This window comes from Mobula birostris, chromosome 9 (assembly GCF_030028105.1).
Source record: "Mobula birostris isolate sMobBir1 chromosome 9, sMobBir1.hap1, whole genome shotgun sequence".
In the NCBI taxonomy this organism is placed as follows: Eukaryota; Metazoa; Chordata; class Chondrichthyes; order Myliobatiformes; family Myliobatidae; genus Mobula; species Mobula birostris.
In genome coordinates this window covers 133,780,555-133,799,444 of record NC_092378.1, presented here as the reverse complement: position 1 = coordinate 133,799,444, position 18,890 = coordinate 133,780,555, and the positions used below count along the sequence as shown (strand labels likewise).

The 18,890-nt window shown below is 39.7% G+C and overlaps 2 protein-coding genes across 7 annotated transcripts in view; one reads left to right on the top strand and one right to left on the bottom strand.

The window, feature by feature from the left end:
* Nucleotides 1-17,615, bottom strand: part of LOC140203090 (bromodomain-containing protein 8-like) — an 84,549-nt gene extending 66,934 nt beyond the window's left edge. For all 5 annotated transcript variants that reach the window (XM_072268875.1, XM_072268874.1, XM_072268876.1 and 2 more), the window contains exons 1-7: nt 17,579-17,615; nt 14,172-14,268; nt 5,880-5,949; nt 4,354-4,403; nt 4,134-4,256; nt 634-714; nt 411-475 (exon numbers count right to left, since the gene is read on the bottom strand). In XM_072268875.1, the coding sequence (XP_072124976.1) occupies nt 411-475; nt 634-714; nt 4,134-4,256; nt 4,354-4,403; nt 5,880-5,949; nt 14,172-14,268; nt 17,579-17,600 (508 nt within the window). In that variant the 5' untranslated portion in view covers nt 17,601-17,615. The remainder of the gene's footprint in view (nt 1-410; nt 476-633; nt 715-4,133; nt 4,257-4,353; nt 4,404-5,879; nt 5,950-14,171; nt 14,269-17,578) is intronic.
* Nucleotides 17,616-18,198: 583 nt separating this feature from the next.
* cfap70 (cilia and flagella associated protein 70) overlaps nt 18,199-18,890 on the top strand; it is an 86,558-nt gene continuing 85,866 nt past the window's right edge. For both annotated transcript variants that reach the window (XM_072269534.1, XM_072269533.1), the window contains exon 1: nt 18,199-18,248. The gene's annotated coding sequence lies outside the window, so the exon portion shown is untranslated. The remainder of the gene's footprint in view (nt 18,249-18,890) is intronic.

Here is an 18,890-nt window from a genome sequence, read left to right as displayed (position 1 = left end):
CAGAAGTTTGAACTCTCCTCTTAACCTCTTTCATTCTAACAAAAATTTAAACCTCTCTATACTTACATAATTACCTAAAGGTTTGCATGGCTTATATTAACTTAGTAAGCGTTACATAAAAACATAAAGAAAGGCAATGGAAGAAATTTCACTAAAATTTAGATGTGCTTTTGCAAAATATAAATTCTTACACCTTTTGTTATTTTCTTTACACAAATACTTTGGAAATCAGGGTCATAAAAAATGTAGTTTAAAATTTTCTACTACTAGATTGTAGAAATTAATGAGTTTACTACTGTGACAATAGGATCTTATGATGGAAAAAGGCTGTATAAAAGGCATGACAAAACCATGACATTAATTTACATTTGTGCAATAAATATAGTACAGAATTAATGAATGACTCATACCCTGATAAGCACTTTCTGTTGCACGCCTTTTCATTTCAGCCTCCTCCTCTTCAAGTTTCTTCTTCCTAATAAGAACATAAAAAAAGATTAAAATTTAAGTTTTATAAATTACTATAATTCATATGGGGGAACTTTAATCCAAGTAACGTAAAAGGTCTGACAAGCATTACTGCTAAATCATAAAACTAATAACTTTTGATTGATTCGTATTTTTTATACTTACGCAGCAATTTCATTCCATGTTTCCTGAAGCTTGCTATCCACATGGCCAGCCTGGATCAGCTCTGCTTCTCTCTTCACCTTTCTATGGAATCCAAATTGTAACATGAATTAACTTTCTGTTGCAGGTTCAAACATATTCTGTCACAACGTTTCAACACTTTTTGTCTATTAACTCTCATAAATTTTAGAAATGTTCAGCTTTATGCTGGACCCCAAACAACCAAATCAAAACCTAAGCCTTGCCACAAGTTTCATCTCCTAAGTTACAGAGAAAGGTTGAACAAGTTGGGTCTTTATTCTTTGCAGTGTAGAAGGTTGAGGGGGGACTTGATAGAGGTATTTAAAATCATGAGGGAGATAGATCGAGTTGACGTGGATAGGCTTTTTCCATTGGGAGTGGGGAAGATTCAAACGAGGACATGAGTTGAGAGTTAAAGGGCAAAAGTTTAGGGGTAACATGAGGGGGAACTTCTTTACTCAGAGAGTGGTAGCTGTGTGGAACGAGCTTCCAGCAGAAGTGGTTGAGGCAGGTTCGATGCTGTCATTTAAAGTTAAATTGGATAGCTATATGGACAGGAAAGGAATGGAAGGTTATGGGCTGAGTGCAGGTTGGTGGGTAGGTGAGACTAAGAGTTCGGCACGGACCAGAAGGGCCGAGATTGCCTGGTTCCGTGCTGTAATTGTTATATGGTTATAATGTTATATGGTTACCTACTTACATCAGACCAGAGGTACCAAATGTATCAGGCACTCTTTATACATTAAGAGTACACTGTTATGCCATTCAAATTAAAAAATCACCAATCAATCTACCTACTCAATTAGCACCTCAGAATCAGGTTTATTATGAAATTTGTTAACTTAGCAACAGCAGTTCAATGCATAATATAGAAGAAAATAATAACAATAAACAAGTAAATCAATTACAGTATACGTATATTGAATAGATTAAAAATCATGCAAAAAGCAGAAATAATATATATTTAAAAAGTGAGTTCAATGTCCATTCAGGAATCGAATGGCAGAAGGGAAGAAGGTGTTCCTGAATCACTGAGTGTGTGCCTTCAGACTTCCGTACCTCCCACCTAATGGTAACAGTGAGAAAAGGGCATGCTTTGGATGCTGGAGGTCCTTAATAATGGATGCTGCCTTTCTGAGACACCGCTCCTTGAAGATGTCCTGGGTGCTTTGTAGGCTAGTGCCCAAGATGGAGCCAACTAAATTTACAACCCTCTGCAGCTTTTCTCAGTCCTGTGCTGTAGTAACCCCACCCCACCCCACCGCCCCAATCCCAGACAGTGATGCAGCCCGTCAGAATGCTCTCTACAGTACATTTATAGAAGTTTTTGAGTGTATTTGTTGATATACCAAATCTCTTCAAACTCCTAATGAAGTACAGATGCCGTCTTGCCTTCTTTATAGCTTCATCGATATGTTTGGACCAGGTTAGGTCCTCAGAGATGCAGGAACTTGAAACTGCTCACTCTCCCCACTTCTGATCCCTCTATGAGGATTGGTATGTGTTCCTTTGTCTTACCCTTCCTGGAGTCCACAATCAGCTTTTTGTTCTTACTGATGTTGAGTGTAAGGTTGTTGCTGCGACACCACTCCACTAGTTGGTATATCTCGCTCCCGTACACGCTCGTCTCCATCTGAGATTCTACCAACAATGGTTGTATCATCGGCAAATTTATAGACGGTATTTGAGCTATGCCTAGCCACACAGTCACGGGTACAGAGAGAGTAGAGCAGTGGGCTAGGCACACAACCTTGAGGTGTACCAGTGTTGATCATCAGCGAGGTGGAGATATTATCACCAATCCACACAGATTATGGTCTTCTGGTTAGGAAGTCAAGGATCCAATTGTAGAGGGAGGTACAGAGGCCCAGGTTCTGTAACTTCTCAATCAGGATTGTGGGAATGATGGTGTTAAATGCTGAACTATAGTCAATGAACAGCACCCTGATGTAGATGTTTGTGTTGTCCAGGTGGTCTAAGGCTGTGTGAAGCACCATTGAGATTGCGTCTGCCGTTGACCTATTATGGCGATAGGCAAATTGCAATGGGTCCAGGTTCTTGCTGAGGCAGGAGTTCAGTCCAGTCATGACCAACCTCTCAAAGCATTTCATCCCTGTAGATGTGAGTGCTACCAGGCGATAGTCATTAAGGCAGCTCACATTATTCCTCTTAGGCACTGGTATAATTGTTGCCTTTTTGAAGCAAGTGAGAACTTCCACCTGTAGCAGTGAGAGGTTGAAAATGTCCTTGAATATTTCTGCCAGTTGGTTGGCTCAGGTTTTCAGATCCTTACCAGGTACTCCATCGGGACCTTCTGCCTTGCGAGGGTTCACCCTCCTTAAAGACAGCTAACGTCGGACTCTAAGACAAAGATCATAGGTCATCGGGTGCTGCAGGGATCCTCACGGCTGTAGTTGTGTTCTCCCTTTCAAAGGGGGCCTAGAAGGCATTGAGTTCATCTGGTAGTGAAGCATTGCTGCCATTCATGCTATTGGGTTTCGCTTTGTAGGAAGTAATGTTTTGTAAACCCTGCCAGAGTTGTTATACATCCAATTTGTCACCAACCTTGCTCAAAATTGTCTCTTCGCCCTTGAAATAGCCCTCTGCAAATCATACCTGGTTTTCTGGTACAGGACTGGGTCGCCAGACTTGAATGCCACAGGTCTAGCCTTCAGCAGCCAATGTACCTCCTGGTTTATCCACGGCTTTTGGTTTGGGAATGTACAGCAAGTCATTGTAGGCACACATCTCAAGATATTTAAGTATCAATAGAACATTTCTATACATACAATTATTTGCTGAAATTGAGAGTAGTAGTTCAGGATCTCAAATTTGAGTAATTATAAATAAATTGTATTAAAGAAAATTAATTTTCTTCCACCTTCTTAATCCTTTCTTTATAATGCAGCGCTCTGCTGTGCAGAAAACTGGCTACAATTTTTTCTCCATGGATAACAATCAGCTGATTGAGAAATATTCTTCGAGTTAAATAGCCAAATAAATCTGAGTAGTCATATTTTGAAGATTTAATAATGCAGTTTCTTTTGACCACTTTAAGATGTGTTTCTTGTTTTTATTTATTCCAGGTAAGTAACTTTCTATTAAACTTATCATAATTGATCAGAAATACATGCAATAAATATGATATAAACTCAATGAATATCAGTTGTAAGTGGAGGAGTCAAAAACATTTGAGCAACAATAAAAATATTAAACAAAAATCCAAGAACAGGAAAAGATCTTTAAAAATTGTAAATAGAAGGAAAATGTATTTAAAAGGAAAAAAAAGGTATCCTATTTTACAGGGAAGTTAATATATTGTTAAAGGATAAACTTCTGAAAGTGAAAAATAAGAATGCTTGACTAAATTAAGGCTATTTTTCCTCTTTCCTCAAAACAAACCCACATTATATTCTTTTATGTATTAATCATTTATGTATATTAACCAAAATAATGAATTAATTAATGCGTGAAGCCCTGACCTGTATTTCTCTTGAGTCTCTTTAATAAGTTTCTTTAGTTCATCAATTCGCTCAGCGGTGAGCTTGCGAACAATTACATCTTCCACAGTTTCCACAACTTCTCCCTTCTCACCACGCTTCCGTCTGTGAAGAAGTTATTTAGTTTTTGTAATTACAAACCATTCCCTTACTTCAAAATTATGTTTACAGACACAGACACATATCTGGGTTGCAGACTTACTTGGGTGTTTCTGTTGTTTCCAACAATTCAGAGTACTGCGATGCACAATGCTAAAATAAAGAGAAAAATTATGAACACACAGTCAAGCACAAGGTCAGAAATAGGTAGACAAAGCAATGTAGACAGGGAAAGTAAGAATTAAGGAAGATTAGATAAAATCAAGACACTGTACAGAATCTGTGAATAAATAGGGGAAATCATTTACATGAGTGCTCTTTTTGCATGAAAGAATAGTTGCTGTCAAAGAATAAAGATTTGAAAGGGAAAAAATAAATAGTGGCAAAGTCAATATTAGCATCAATAAAGTGAATATTAGCAGTCCTGATGAAGGATCTCGGACCAAAACCTCGACTGTTTTTTTCCATAAATGCTGCCTGGCCTGCTGAGTTCCTCCAGCATTTTGCGTGTATTACTTTGATTTCCAGCATCTGCAGATTTTTTCTTGTTTGTGATTGGCATTAATAATATTGAGTAAAACTACTTTCAAATAAAATTGCCATTGATAGGTGCTTCAATGTCAAAGACTGAAATAGTGCAAAGCAGCTGCTGTTGTGGAAGTAGTCTTTGGGTGTGATAAAAACTTTGGGATCAAATTCTTCTTGGAAACAGAACTGGAGTTGGAGAAGTTATTTAATAAACTGAAACAATTTGTTATTTCATCCAGTCAGTCTGATAGAAAAATCATTATCAAGTAGAAAACCACATATTAATCAAAAGGCAAGAGATAATATAGCTGAAGTTTAACCTAGCATAGCAATCATAGTCATAACAAAGGCTACATTTCCACACCAGACCGGATAATTTTGAAAACGCCGGTTTCACGTAAAAACGATAGGCGTCCACACCAGGCGTTTTTGAAAATACCTCCATCCACATTAAAACAGGTATTTGGGCGAATCACCTCGCAGGACACATCTACAGAAAACAAGTGAAGAGGAAACGGTATACTATTTCCGTGGCGGTGTTGTGCTATTTCCATTGGTCAAAAACTATAACAGCGAAAGTTTTCAACAATGTCTTCGAGGAATATAAAGAAAACCTCCGCTGGAAAAAGCAGACTGGACTTCTTCGTTTGGACAGACGATGAAGTCGAGCTGCTTCTGCGAGTTACAAATAACTACAAAGTCAGCAAAGCAGTGGAGAACGTGGGCCAAACCAAATACGACGACATCCTCAACTGTTATAAAGCATGCTATATGCGTTCAAGAAAACAATGAAAGGCCGTGCTGCCACCACCATCTGTTCCAGCACAACATGACAGCGTGTTTAAAAAGCTCCGGTTACCCTGTACATATATCACCAACCAACCAGCGTTTTTAGATTTACACACTCTGGACAGCGTTTTAGAAAAGCTGTTTTCAGGGGAGGAAAACGCCGCTTCAGTGTGGATGGAGGGTCAAAACGAAGAGAAAAAGCTTCGGTTACAGATTTATCCCGTCCAGTGTGGATATAGCCAGAGAACGATATAAGAATATTTTTTTAAATGTTAAGATTATTAAGGAATTTGTCTGTTCTTTAATCATTACCTTTTGTGAAAACCAATCCGGTGGCCGTCCAGGTTCTGCAAAAGGTTTAATTGCTCTGCTAACTGATACCCTGAAAAAGCAAATTGACAAATTGTTGTAAAATTTGCATCATAACCTGTGCACCTCATAAAAATCAGAACAAGGGAAGTCAAAGACAGCATAAAAGCAAAGGAGAGGGCAAGAATTAGTGGGAAGTTGGAGGATTGGGAAGCTTTTAAAAAACAAATAGAAGCAACTAAAAAAGTTATAAGGAGAGAAAAGATGAAACTTAGAAAACCTACAGCACAATACAGGCCCTTCGGCCCACAAAGTTGTGCTGAATATGTTCCTACCTTAGAAATTACGGGTTACCCAGAGCCCTCTATTTTTCTAAGCTCCATGTACCTATCCAAGAGTCTCTTAAAAGACCCTATCGTATCTGCCTCCACCACCGTTGCCGGCAGCCCATTCCACGCACTCACCACTCTCTGTGTAAAAAACTTACTCCTGACATCTCCTCTGTACCTACTCCCAAGCACCTTAAACCTGTGCCTTCTTGTGGCAGCCATTTCAGCCTTGGGAAAAAGCCTCTGACTATCCACACAATCAATGCCTCTGAAATACGAAGCTTAACAATAATATTAAAAGGACACCAAAAGTTATTTCAGGTATATACAATGGTGAAAAAAGTTTTGAACCCTTTAATTTTTTTTTCTATTTCTGCATAAAGATGTCCTAAAACATGATCAGATCTTCACACAAGTCCTAAAACTGGATAAAGAGAACTGAAAAAAAGAACACAAACATTATACTTAACCATATAACAATTACAGCACGGAAACAGGCCATCTCGGCCCTTCTAGTCCGTGCTGAACTCTTACTCTCACCTAGTCCCACCGACCTCAGCCCATAACCCTCCATTCCTTTCCTGTCCATATAGCTGTCCAATTTAACTTTAAACGGCAACATCGAACCTGCCTCAACCACTTCTGCTGGAAGCTCGCACACAGCTACCACTCTCTGAGTAAAGAAGTTCCCCCTCATGTTACCCCTAAACTTTTGCCCTTTAACTCTCAACTCACGTCCTCTTTTGAATCTACCCCACTCTCAATGGAAAAAGCCTATCCACGTCAACTCTATCAATCCCCCTCATAATTTTAAATACCTCTATCAAGTCCCCCCTCAATCTTCTACGTTCCAAAGATCATTTATTTATAGTAAGTTTGTGAACCTTTTAATTTTTTTTCTATTTCTGCATAAAAATGTCCAAAAATATGATCAGATCACACAAGTCCTAAAACTAGATAAAGAGGACCCAATTGAAAAAATAACACAAAAACATTATACTTGTTCATTTACTTATTGAGAAAAATGTTGTATACGTGGATGTTCTGAAGGCCTTTGACTAAAGTACTGCTTAATAAGGTAATAGCCAATGGTATTACAGGAAAGGTATCACCATGGATAGAAGATGGGCTGCCAGTGACTATTAGGGTCGGCACTGGGATTGCTTCTTTTCACGTTATATGTCAATGATTTGGATAATCGAATCTATGGCTTTAAGCCAAGTTTGCAGTTGATACAAAGACAATTGGAGGAGTCGGCAGTGTTGAGAAAGGAGTGAATCTGCAGAAGGACTTAGACAAATTAGGAGAATGGTGAAAGGAGTGGCAGATGGAATACAGTGTTGGGAAGTGCATGGTCATGCACTTTGTTAGAAGAAATAAAGGCATAGACTATTTTTTAAACAGGGAGAAAATTCAAAAATCAGGTGTACAAAATGACTTGCAAGTCTCCATGCAGAATTCCCTAAAAATGAACTTGCACGTCGAGTTGGTTGGTAGTAAGGAAGGCAATTCAGTGTTAACATTCATTTCAAGAGGACGAGAATATAAAAGCAAGGATATAATACTAACGATTTATAAGGCTGTGGGCAGACTGCAATTGCGAGTACTGTGAGCTGTCCTGGACCACTTATCTCAAGAAAAGAGGTGCTAGCATTGGAGAGAGTCCAATGATTTCGGGAATAAAAGACTTAATATACGTGGAGCATTTAATGGCTCTGGGCCTGTACTTGCTAGAGTTTAGAAGAATGAGGGTGGACCTCATTGAAACCTAGTAAATACTGAAAGGTCTGGACAGAGAGGATGTGGGGAATCTAGGACTAGAGGGCACAACCTCAGAATAGAGGGACATCTATTTAGATCAGAGATGAGGAGGAATCTCTTTTGCCAGAGGGTAGAGAATCAGTGGAATTCATTGCCACAGACAGCTGTGGAAGCCAAATCATTAAGTATATTTAAAGTAGAGGTTAATAGGTTCTTGATTAGTCAAGGTATCAAAAATACAGGAAGACAGAAGAAAGGGGTTGAGAGAGATAATAAATCAGCCATGATGGAATGGTGGAGCAGATGGACTGAATGATCTAATTCTGCACCTATGTCTTATGGTCTTATTGTTATTTTCAATTACTAACCATGTTTAACTATTACTTTTCAAAGCAGAAATGCCAAATTCAATCAGACAACAACAGGATCCTGCTATTCTTGATTATGGTACAGATTAAACAAAGGGTGCACAACTCAGTAGCACATTTCCTATCACTTCTCTGTTAAGTATATTATTAGCTATTACCAAGTTAATAGCACTCTCATCTTTATTTAATACTGTTGTCATAAGTTATACAGTCCACAAACAGGTCCCTCAACTCAACTTGTCCAAGCTGACTAATGCACAATCAAAACTTGACCCGTTTGCTGATACTTGCCCCCTACAAACCTTCCTATCCATATAGCTGTCCAAATATCTTTTAAAACTTGTACTTCTCCTGCCTCTTCTGCTTCTTCTGACAGCCATATGCTCAGCACTCTTCATGTGAAAAACAAGCCATTTGGGGCACCATTTAATCTTTCCCTTCTCACCTTAAACTTCTGCCCTCTAGTTTTAACTCCCCTAAACTGGGAAAAATCACCTTCATGATTTTATAAATCTCTATAATACTGGCATGTAACAAGGAATTGAAAATGAAATAGTATACTCCAGGATTGTTATGTACTTCAGTGCACTGAAATTGTTTAAGAAATTAAATTATGGCACTGTCTATTCTTAATTTGAAGTAAAAATATCATGACTCTATAAAAGTTAAGAGTAAGGGAGTTATCAATTCCACTAAATACTTATCTCTCAAAAACTAAATTTATCTATTCATTACAAATTAGCTGCAAAGTTTCCTACAGTAAAACGATTATACTTCAAACAGTAATTACCTGGAAATGTCCTAGGACGTATGGAGTTTGTCACAAATGCAACTGAAACACTGGTTTTTCTTACTCAAACTGAATTTACCAATTTAGTTGATAGTTCCCAACTAAAGCTGCTCAGAGTTGCATGACCATCTTCCACGCAAGAACCTTACAAATGGCAGACAAAAGCAATTTTTCACTTCATCAATCTCAGACAGATTATTAGCACCATAAGATTTAGGAGTAGAATTAGGCCATTCAGCCCATCAAGTCTGTTCTGACATTTGATCATGGCTGATTCAAAATTGGGTAATCAACAGAAAATAAAGTATGTTAATTTCCTAGTTAATTCCTGATGTTTACAGTTTACAGATCCTGTTTACAGTTACTGTTCTATAGACTTACTAAATATTCCCACAGGAAAAAGGATCGCAGGGTTGTATGTGGTGATATGTATGTACTCTGATAATAAATCTTACTTTGAACTTTGATCCTCTGAACTATTTACTGAGAAGGTGTACAGCAGCCTCTATTTAAGCTTTTATGTTTTATATACAAATCTACTTCTTAGCAAAGGATAACTTGGCTCTACACCATTTCCCAGATAGATTATGAGTCAAATGCAGGGTTAATAGACTTTGCCACAGTTAGACCAAGAGCTATTTGATGCCGCAAGAGGAAGGATAGTTTGTAATAGGTTTTGTCTGCTTTTGTCATTTACACCACATTTCTGCCTGTTTCTCACAAAAGGACTCAAAGCTCTTGGGAGTCATTCCAAATGAGCGTTCCCTGATTTGAGCAGCAATGGGCCAGGAAGCTGCTGGAGATACTGTATTTTATCTAAGATGATTTTGAGAATGTCCTTGAATCAGTTCCTCTATCTACCTTGTAATCTATTACTGTCATAAATTTGAAGTAGAGATCTATTTTAGAAATTTAATTTTGAGCATGAGAAGGATATGCCCCATTTATTGGCTTTAATTACAAAAGGTAATTAAAGCCTCATTGCAGGGAAAGTAGGCCTGAAAACAGACTTCAATATTAATTCCTATTGTTTGTTAACCATATTTTAGAAGCATACAGGAATAAGCAGGAATTGCAGGGGCCCCAACGGATCATGAGCTTTTTCAGGGTATGAGGTGCTGATCTACAGGTAATCTTTTCCTGAGTCAACCAAAAGTGATGCCAGCTCACTCAAAGCTATGGTCGATTTCATCATGGATGTCGGCCTTGACAGGAAGGTGGTCCAAGTTGCTAGGATTTTGTAACTGCACTTTCCTTCAGCTGATGCAGGTTTTACAGATGGCATAAGGTTTATTTTCTCATATGCCTCAGCAATAACCTGCAGCTCAGCCTCCCAATATATTCATATGCAACATTGCCTGCATACTGCAGCTTGATGACTGTTTTAAGTGGCGTTGCTTCTGGAAAACAAGTGACAAAGGCTAAATAGCTTCCTATCTGTACTGTAAATTAGCTCCACCACGGCAGGAAGCTTGTTAGAGGTGAGGTACAACAGTGTACTGTGACAAGAGTGCTAAAAGCATTTTCTCCTCCCTGATGTGGGAGATGAAGCTGACAATTGGTGTCTTAAGTTCTTCCCTGACAAACTTTAAAAGACCAGCATGGACACATTCGACAACAGTGGCTTTGTTGTTTTTCAGTTGGCTTAAGGCCTTTTCAAATATTTATCAATCCATCCTTACACTGAGAGGTTAAACATAACAGGAATATGTGCAGTAAATAGACAGGAATGAAGGGGTTTAGAGGGATATGGGCCAAAAGCAGGCCGATTGGACTAGCGTGGGGGGTTGGCTTGGGTGGGTTGAGCCAAAGGGCCTGTTTCTATGCTGTATTACTCTAAATGGCACGGCCCCTTAAGGAGCATTAATGTACAAAGGGATTTTGGGGTACAAGTTCATAGCAGCTTGAAAAGTAGATAGGCTGGTTAAAAAATGGTGTTCATCAGTTGGAATATTGAATATAAAAGTCACGTTGCAGCTGTGTAAAACTTTGGTTGGGTCATATTTGGAGCATTGAATGCAATTCTAGTTGCTCCATTACAGGAAGGTTGTGAAGACTTTGGAGAGGGTGCAGAAGCTCTTCACTGTAGTATTGCTTGGATTAGATAGGATAGTATTTTATGTAAGCAGAAACTGGACAAAATTGGATTGTTTTCCCTGAAGCACTGAAGCTGAGGGACAATGATAGAAATATATAAAATTATAAGAGGCATTCATAGGACAGACAGTCTGAGCATTTTTTCCCTCAGGGTGGAAATGTCAAATACTAGATGGCCTAGGTCTAAGTGAGAGGGCCGAAGTTTAAAGATCTACAATTTAAAAAAAATATACAGGGAGTAGTAGGTCCCTTGACCAAATGGTCAAGGGCGGTGGTTGAAGTAGATACAACAGCAACACTTAAGAAGCAATTAGATAGGCACATGATCAGATGGGAAATGAAGGGATATAGAAAATGTGCAGATCAGTGAGGTTAATTTAAAATGACATCACAAGTCAACACCAACATCATAGGCTAAAATGCCCATTCCTATGCCGTACCTCGATGGTCTCAATATCTACATACATGATGGCAAGTTGCTGGTCTTCCTTCCACCACTATCCATTCTTAGTCATTTTTTTTTTGTAACTTGGACATGGAGTTATTTCTTTTCCTTTGAAGCTTCTGATTCAAGAACTCCTGTGTACTACTAATTAATTCTTTAGTCTCCTTGTCATTCTCATTAAATCTAATCGCTCCAAGGGTCTCTTCACAGATACTAATTATAATGGGCTTCCAGATGGCAGTCCAGACCCCATGTTCACACAGTAGCTTCTGATGGTTAATGTCATCATGTTGTCTGATTGGTTACACATGAAGTATTATGTGAGTTGGAGGTCTACATGGGCAGGAGCCATGAAGGCCAGTGACAGCCCCAGGTCTCTGGGATCAGAGGTCCATGCGAGTCTGGAAGTCAAGGTCCGAAGTGCTCCACAGCTGAAGGTCAGTGATCCCAGAGGTCAGGTCGGTCAAGGCCCAAAGGTCAAACCGGTGATCAGCAGTTACTGGGGCAAGTACTACTTATAGCTGCAAGTGGCCAAAATGCCACACCTGCCCATTCACTTCCTCTCTCACCTCCATTCAGTGTCCCAAGCCATCCTTCCAGGTGTGGCAACACTGCACCTGCGAACCTGCTGGGGTTGTCTATTGTATATAGTGCTCCTGATGTGGCTTTCTCTACACTAGTGAGACCCATTATGAATTGGTAGGTGGCTTCGTCGAGCACCTCTAATCCATCTGCCAAAAATGGAACTTCTCGATGGCCAAACATTTTAATTCCCATCCCCATTTTGACTTTTTGCTGTATGGCTTCTTCTTGTGCCACGATAATGCCACTCTCAGGGTGGAGGAGCAACACCTTATATTCAATATGGGTAGCCTCCAACCTGGTGACATGAAAATTGATTTTTCTTTCCAGTAAAATTTCCCCCCTTCCCTCTCCTTCAATTCCCCACTCTGGCCTCTTACCTCTTCTCACTACACCCCCTGGTGCCCCTCCTCCCTCCCTTTCTCCTATGGTGCACTCTCTTTTCCTATCAGATTTCTTCCTCTCCAACCCTTTACCTTTCCCAGCCCCAGGTTCACCAATCACTTTCTAGCTATCCTCCTACCCTTCCCCCACGGGGGCTATCTATTCTGGCATCTTCCTGCTTCCTTTCCAGTCCTGAAGAAGGGTCTCAGCCTGAAACGTCCACCGCTTGTTGATTTCCGTGGATGATGGCTGACCTGCTGAGTTCCTCCAGCATTTTGCTTTAGATTTCCAGCAGCTGCAGAATTTCCTGTGTTTATGAAGTACTGGGTTGATACCCAGAGGTCACTGAAGTCTAGAGTGCAAAGCCAAAGGTCAAAGTTGAGAGCTCGGTGAGTCTGGAGCCAGGCAGCCAAAGAGGTTGAAGACCAAAGTCAGTGAACCAAATATCGAGTCTGAGTCCAGACCAAGTTCTGGAGGTTGAAGGTCTGATATCTGCCTGTTTGAGAGCACAGAGCCAAGGTCTGAAGGTGGCTTGTCCTGGGGTTGGACACCTGTCTGTGTATGTGAGAGGGTAGGTGGTTGGGAAAGGGTTTGTTTTGGTAATTTATTTTGCTCTTTTGTTGTTGATGCTTGGGTGTGTTGGTTAACACAAATGACATATTTCACTGTATTGTTTCAATGTACATGTAATAAATAAATCTGAATCTGAACTTCATTGGAGCCAACTTTGTGGAATCCTTGAGGCTTACAACTCAGATCTTTTTGTGGCTCTGTCTCTCTTGCTGCTGTGCTTTCAGGGCCAGGGCAAAGGAAACAACAAAGCAGATCGAGCAATGATCACAAACAAAAGACAGTCTGCAACTGCTGGAAACCTTGAGCAACACACATAAAATGCTGGAGGAACTCAGTATCTATGGAAGGGAATAGACAGCCAATGTTTCAGGCTAAAAACCTTCATCAGGACTGGAATGGAAGTTGGCAGGGAGGAAGAGTGGAGGGGAACCTCCCTTTGGTTCCCACATCCTTCCCTTTCTTCCATGTCCACTGCTCTCTCTTATCAGATTCCTTCCTCTTCAGCCCTATACCCCTTACACCCATCTCCTCCCAGCTACTGACTTCGTCAACCACCACCCCCCCACCTGCTAGCTTGTACTCCTTTGCCTTCCCCCACCTTATTACGGCTTCTTCCCCCTTCTTTTCCAGTCCTGATGGAAGTTCTTGGCCTGAAACATTGGGTGTTTATCCCCCTCCATAGATGCTGCCTGACTTGCTGAATTCTTCTAGTATTTTGACAATGATCAGCTAAATAATAATCAGTACTTGTCATGGTGTGGTCTCTCGTTGGAAAGAAAATATAATTATTCAGATGCTCGTGCCTGAATTGGAACAGGTGCTACTCGGTCTTACATTTACTTCCATGACAAGGCAGGACAAGACTGTGATCCAAGTATTTCATAGATAATTTTTGTATCAGATTGAAATATTAAGCCAATTTGCACATTAAGTATCATTGTTGCATTTGCATTTAGTATCTCTTACCAGTTCTGATCTCCACTCCGCATCACTGATGATGCCAAGCATAACTTTTCTCGAATTGACCATGGTTCGGTTGGGCCAGTACTCAGCAATTTGTGCTCTTTGGGGAGAAAATGTCCCAAATTAGCAGTTGACAGATTAAACACAATAAAACATATGTGTCATATTTTCCAAGTTAATAATTAATTTCTTTATGTTTCTGTGAGATTTTTAAAAAGATTATATACAAATACTAGTTAATGAGAAAACTAAAAAAAAGCAAAGCACAATTCGTATTTTAAAATTATATGTCAAGTAAATGGTGATCTTTAATAATATATTTTAAATAATCTATGTTCCAATTTTTAACTCATGCTTGGTAAAATATTTAAAATACTAACTCTGGACTGTGTCTTTCCTTGTTCCTTACTTGAAAATTCTCAAAGATTGGAGGATTATAGCCCAAATGATGACATCATTTTTTTGCTATCATCTAGACCGCTTTAACTATCACAAAGCTCAAAGGGCGAGAAAATGCTGAGAAGTGTCATCATTTGCACATAGAATTATACTCATTTCTCATCATATAAGTTAGGAAATCTCAAATTTGCTGATTCATCTCTGCCAGCAACATTTTTTATATTCTATTTGATTTTTAATATGCTTTCAATGTTTGATAAGTCAGAGACTTCCAGAAGTCTTGGAAAATTTGCAGCATTTATAGATTGTAGTCAAGCCCCACGGCCTGTCAAGGATTTTGTCGACGATTTCATAGCAAATTTGCTTCAGTCCAACCCCAGTATTAGATGAATGTTTCACAAGGCTCTGATACCACATCACTTTGTAAATAGGATGTGGATCCTCTCAACCAGCTAATTTACCCTCACAGATACTATAATAAGCATGGAAAGATTGTAACTAGCAGTATGCCATCCTCAACAAAAAGCATCTAGCGCTTTCCCAGCATATATGAAAAACAAACTCTTCTCAGGCTTAAGCCGGTATTTCTTCAGGATCCTGGCGATCCTTCCAGAAACCATGGAAATATAGAGAAGACAGGCCATAGCGATGGGTTCCTCCTTGTTGTTAGGCTTCCTGGTTTTTCAGTCGGCCCTTTTAAGGGCCCGATTAATTTCCTTCACCTTGTAGCCATTCTGTAGGAACCTCGTGTGTAATCGTTCTATTTCCTCGTGGAGACTCTCCAGGTCCAAAATAATGTTTGCACAGTTAATCAAAGTAGAAAGACTGCTCTACGTTGGGAGATATAATGATGACTGCTATTGTTGAGGTATAAACCTGTGTGAGTAGATTTCCAAGAGATGCCATGTCCGAGGCTACCATCTGGATTCCATCGTATTAGAAACATCTGTGCCACGGCAATGGCTTTTGGGACTGCCTGGTAAAGGAAGCCATTGAAATAGAACTCCTTTCCTTCAAATTCTTTCCGTCCAGAATTTTAACAAAGACGAAGGTCTCACTCTAAATAAAAGCTGAAATTCGATTGTAAGCAAGCTGGGAGAGCGGAAACCTGATTAGATGAGGACTAACCAATTAGGAGGGACAGACTACACGGTATAAATACCACCAGAGTAGTCATGCCCAGGCATTACCCCGATGAAGATGACACAGTTTGTCATCAAAACCTGTACCCAGCTGGAAGCCCGAGAAGAGTTTATTCATCATACCCAACAAGTTCCTCACTGAAATATACAGAAAAAGCAAAGCCCATGCCATGAAGATTGTGAGATCTCTGAAGAAACTTCATAAAGTTCCAGGTCAGAAGCCATCAAAACACTGCAAAATCCATGTTATGATCACAATGTGTTATTTTTTGCCAATTTTACAATCTCCAACTTACTCCTGCATAGACCTTCATCTTCCTTCACCAAGTATGCTTTAAAACATTATTAGGAGTGATTACTGAGGCCAAACTGCAGGAAAAGTAATTCCATGTGTAGATGCAAAATAATAGGGAAAAGTCTGCAATTAAGAATACTGAGGAAAATTTAACAGTAATTAGAAATAAATGTATTCCAAAGTTACCTGCAATTAAGGGATATACTGTAGATTGTAATTATTGAGGAGCCAAACTGATGCCTGCTACATGCCACACACATCAAAGTTGCTGGTGAACGCAGCAGGCCAGGCAGCATCTCTAGGAAGAGGTACAGTCGACATTTCAGGTTGAGACCCTTCGTTGGACGAAGGGTCTCGGCCTGAAATGTCGACTGTACCTCTTCCTAGAGATGCTGCCTGGCCTGCTGCGTTCACCAGCAACTTTGATGTGTGTTACTTGAATTTCCAGCATCTGCAGGATTCCTCGTGTTTGCCTGCTACATGCCACTAGTTTCTGATATCAAATCAAAAATTATCCATGTATCTCAATGGTCTTACCCATGCCAATATATAATCCCCAATTACACTTGCTCTTATCTTGTGCAGTGAATTGTATGTGGCACATTACCAAATACCTTCCAGAATTCCATAAATACACTACATCTACTGGTTCTCCTTTAGCCACTGTTTATTACAGCTTCAAAGAACTCCGACCAAATTGTCAAATACGATATAAAACTCTTGTGTATTCATTTTCCGTATGCACTGCTATTACCTTTTTAATAATGAGTTACATCATTTCTCATGAAAGATATTAGACTGTTTCTTCTTGTTTCACCTCCCTCCTTCCTTAAGTAGCAAACTTACATATGTAATTTTCCAATCCTCCAAGAACTCTCCAAGAATCTAAGCAATTTTTGTAATGCTGAAGGGTCTTGGCAGAGTAATTGCTGCCTTGATAATTCAGTTGGCTAAAATATCTCAAAATAATGTGTCAGCTGTTCAGGACAGAGTTTAGAAAATATTTCTTCAGCGTAAGGGTGGTAAATCCTCTGAATTCCCTTGTCCTAGATTGCTGTGAGAAATTAGTCGTTGAGTATATTTAAGAAAAAGATTGACTTTTTAGAATATTTTATATATGAATATATTATATTAATATATATTTTTATTAAAAGAAAATGAAGTTAGCGCAGTTAAGTTACATTGAGATAAAAGCACCGGCGAGGAAGGGATGCAATGGCCTACTCCTGCAGACTTGACTGCTAGGTTCACTCCCTTCGAATTAATACTACTGATAATTATTTCAAAATGGCACTTGCTGTCTAACACGTATCTGAAATGTTACTCGACCAGTATCCGATCACACGTTCTAAGTTGAAAACAAGATTGTACTGAACACACGGACGAACTATATTATAAGAAAACAAGGACAGTCGGCCGATCAGCACAAAGCGCTGAGGATATTTTTTCTTCTGCACGACTTTACCGCCGTTTCAGGTAACGCTTCCCTTAGACACACATTCAGTTACACGGGATTTTCGGCAACTGAATCCCTGTCCCTCCCTCGGCACCATTTCTCTATCCGCTCTACTCACTGCCAGTCCCCGCCGCCATCATCCCAGCAACCGAGTGTGACCTTTGACCCAGAGAACAATCGTGACGTAACACCAGATTTTATGAGTTCAATCCCTATAGATTGAGAGCCCCTCAATTAAGAATTTATATAATTAATGAAGGATTTTTTTTTAAAGATAGGACGTACGGGCCACCTATTATTTTGCGGCTCGCTCGTAATTACCAAGCAACTGCCCGAACAATGGATTGAATAAAAGCAATATTTCTAATATTTGCAGTGCACCAACAGCTGAGTTCCTCCAGCATTTTGTGTGTTTCGATTTTCTCCTGTCTGTGGCACGGAACTCAATACGTATTCAAGTTATGTTAAGATCCGAAGATGAATGCAATATATTATGTTTGGCCCACGAGTGCGGATTTAAACTTGAAGATAATGAATGGCAATATAAAGTCTGGCACAGCATTTTGACAAACTATTAGAAATTCATGTAAATTGCATTTCATTGCTTCAGTAATTTGGGATTATCCTATTCTTCGTTGGGTTTGTTGCAAACGAGGATACTTCGAGGCGAAACACGGCACGTCGGACGTCAGCCCGCACGGAACGTCAGGACGTTGATCGTTGTGTCACCATGGCAACGGCGACGCACAAGGCGAGGGGCCCTTTCGTGGCGGGTGGCGAGAGCTGAGGTGAGAGATGAAGTTTGTCGAAGCGACTGTCAGACGGTGAAATCTCAAAAGATTAGATTAAATTAGCTCTATCTGTCACGTACATCGAAACGATAGGGATTCTAATTAAATCAGCAATAAAGAGGAAGAGCTCCTACAGATCGGCATAAAGGGGTTGGCATGTAGAAAGTGCGCTTTTGCGTAAAATACACTGTTTTGTCAGAATTTTAAAAACATATAAAACACTGCCTGTGCTGGAGCATCACAAACACGCTGCAATTCTCAGTAAATCGGTCCGGCAGCATCTGGGGGAACATCGACAAAACTATGATGTTCTGATGAAAATTTACCAACTTGAAACTACAGTTTCTCCGCAAAGGCGAACTGCCCTTGCCGAGTGCGTCAGTCCTGAGCAGCGCAGCAAATTCTTGACCAATTTAAGAGAGGATCGTGAACAACACGGTCGGATTGAGGATCAACAATTACCTAGAAAAGAAACGCATAATTGAGCAAAGAAAAGCATTTAACTTCTTTAAAGGATGGTTATTTCCCCACAGAAAATGAATTGGAAACATATTATTAGGAGGGGTTTTACATTTTTAAACTGCTATTCACACGGAATTAAATTATTGGACATTTGGGAATATCTGTATATTGTTTGGA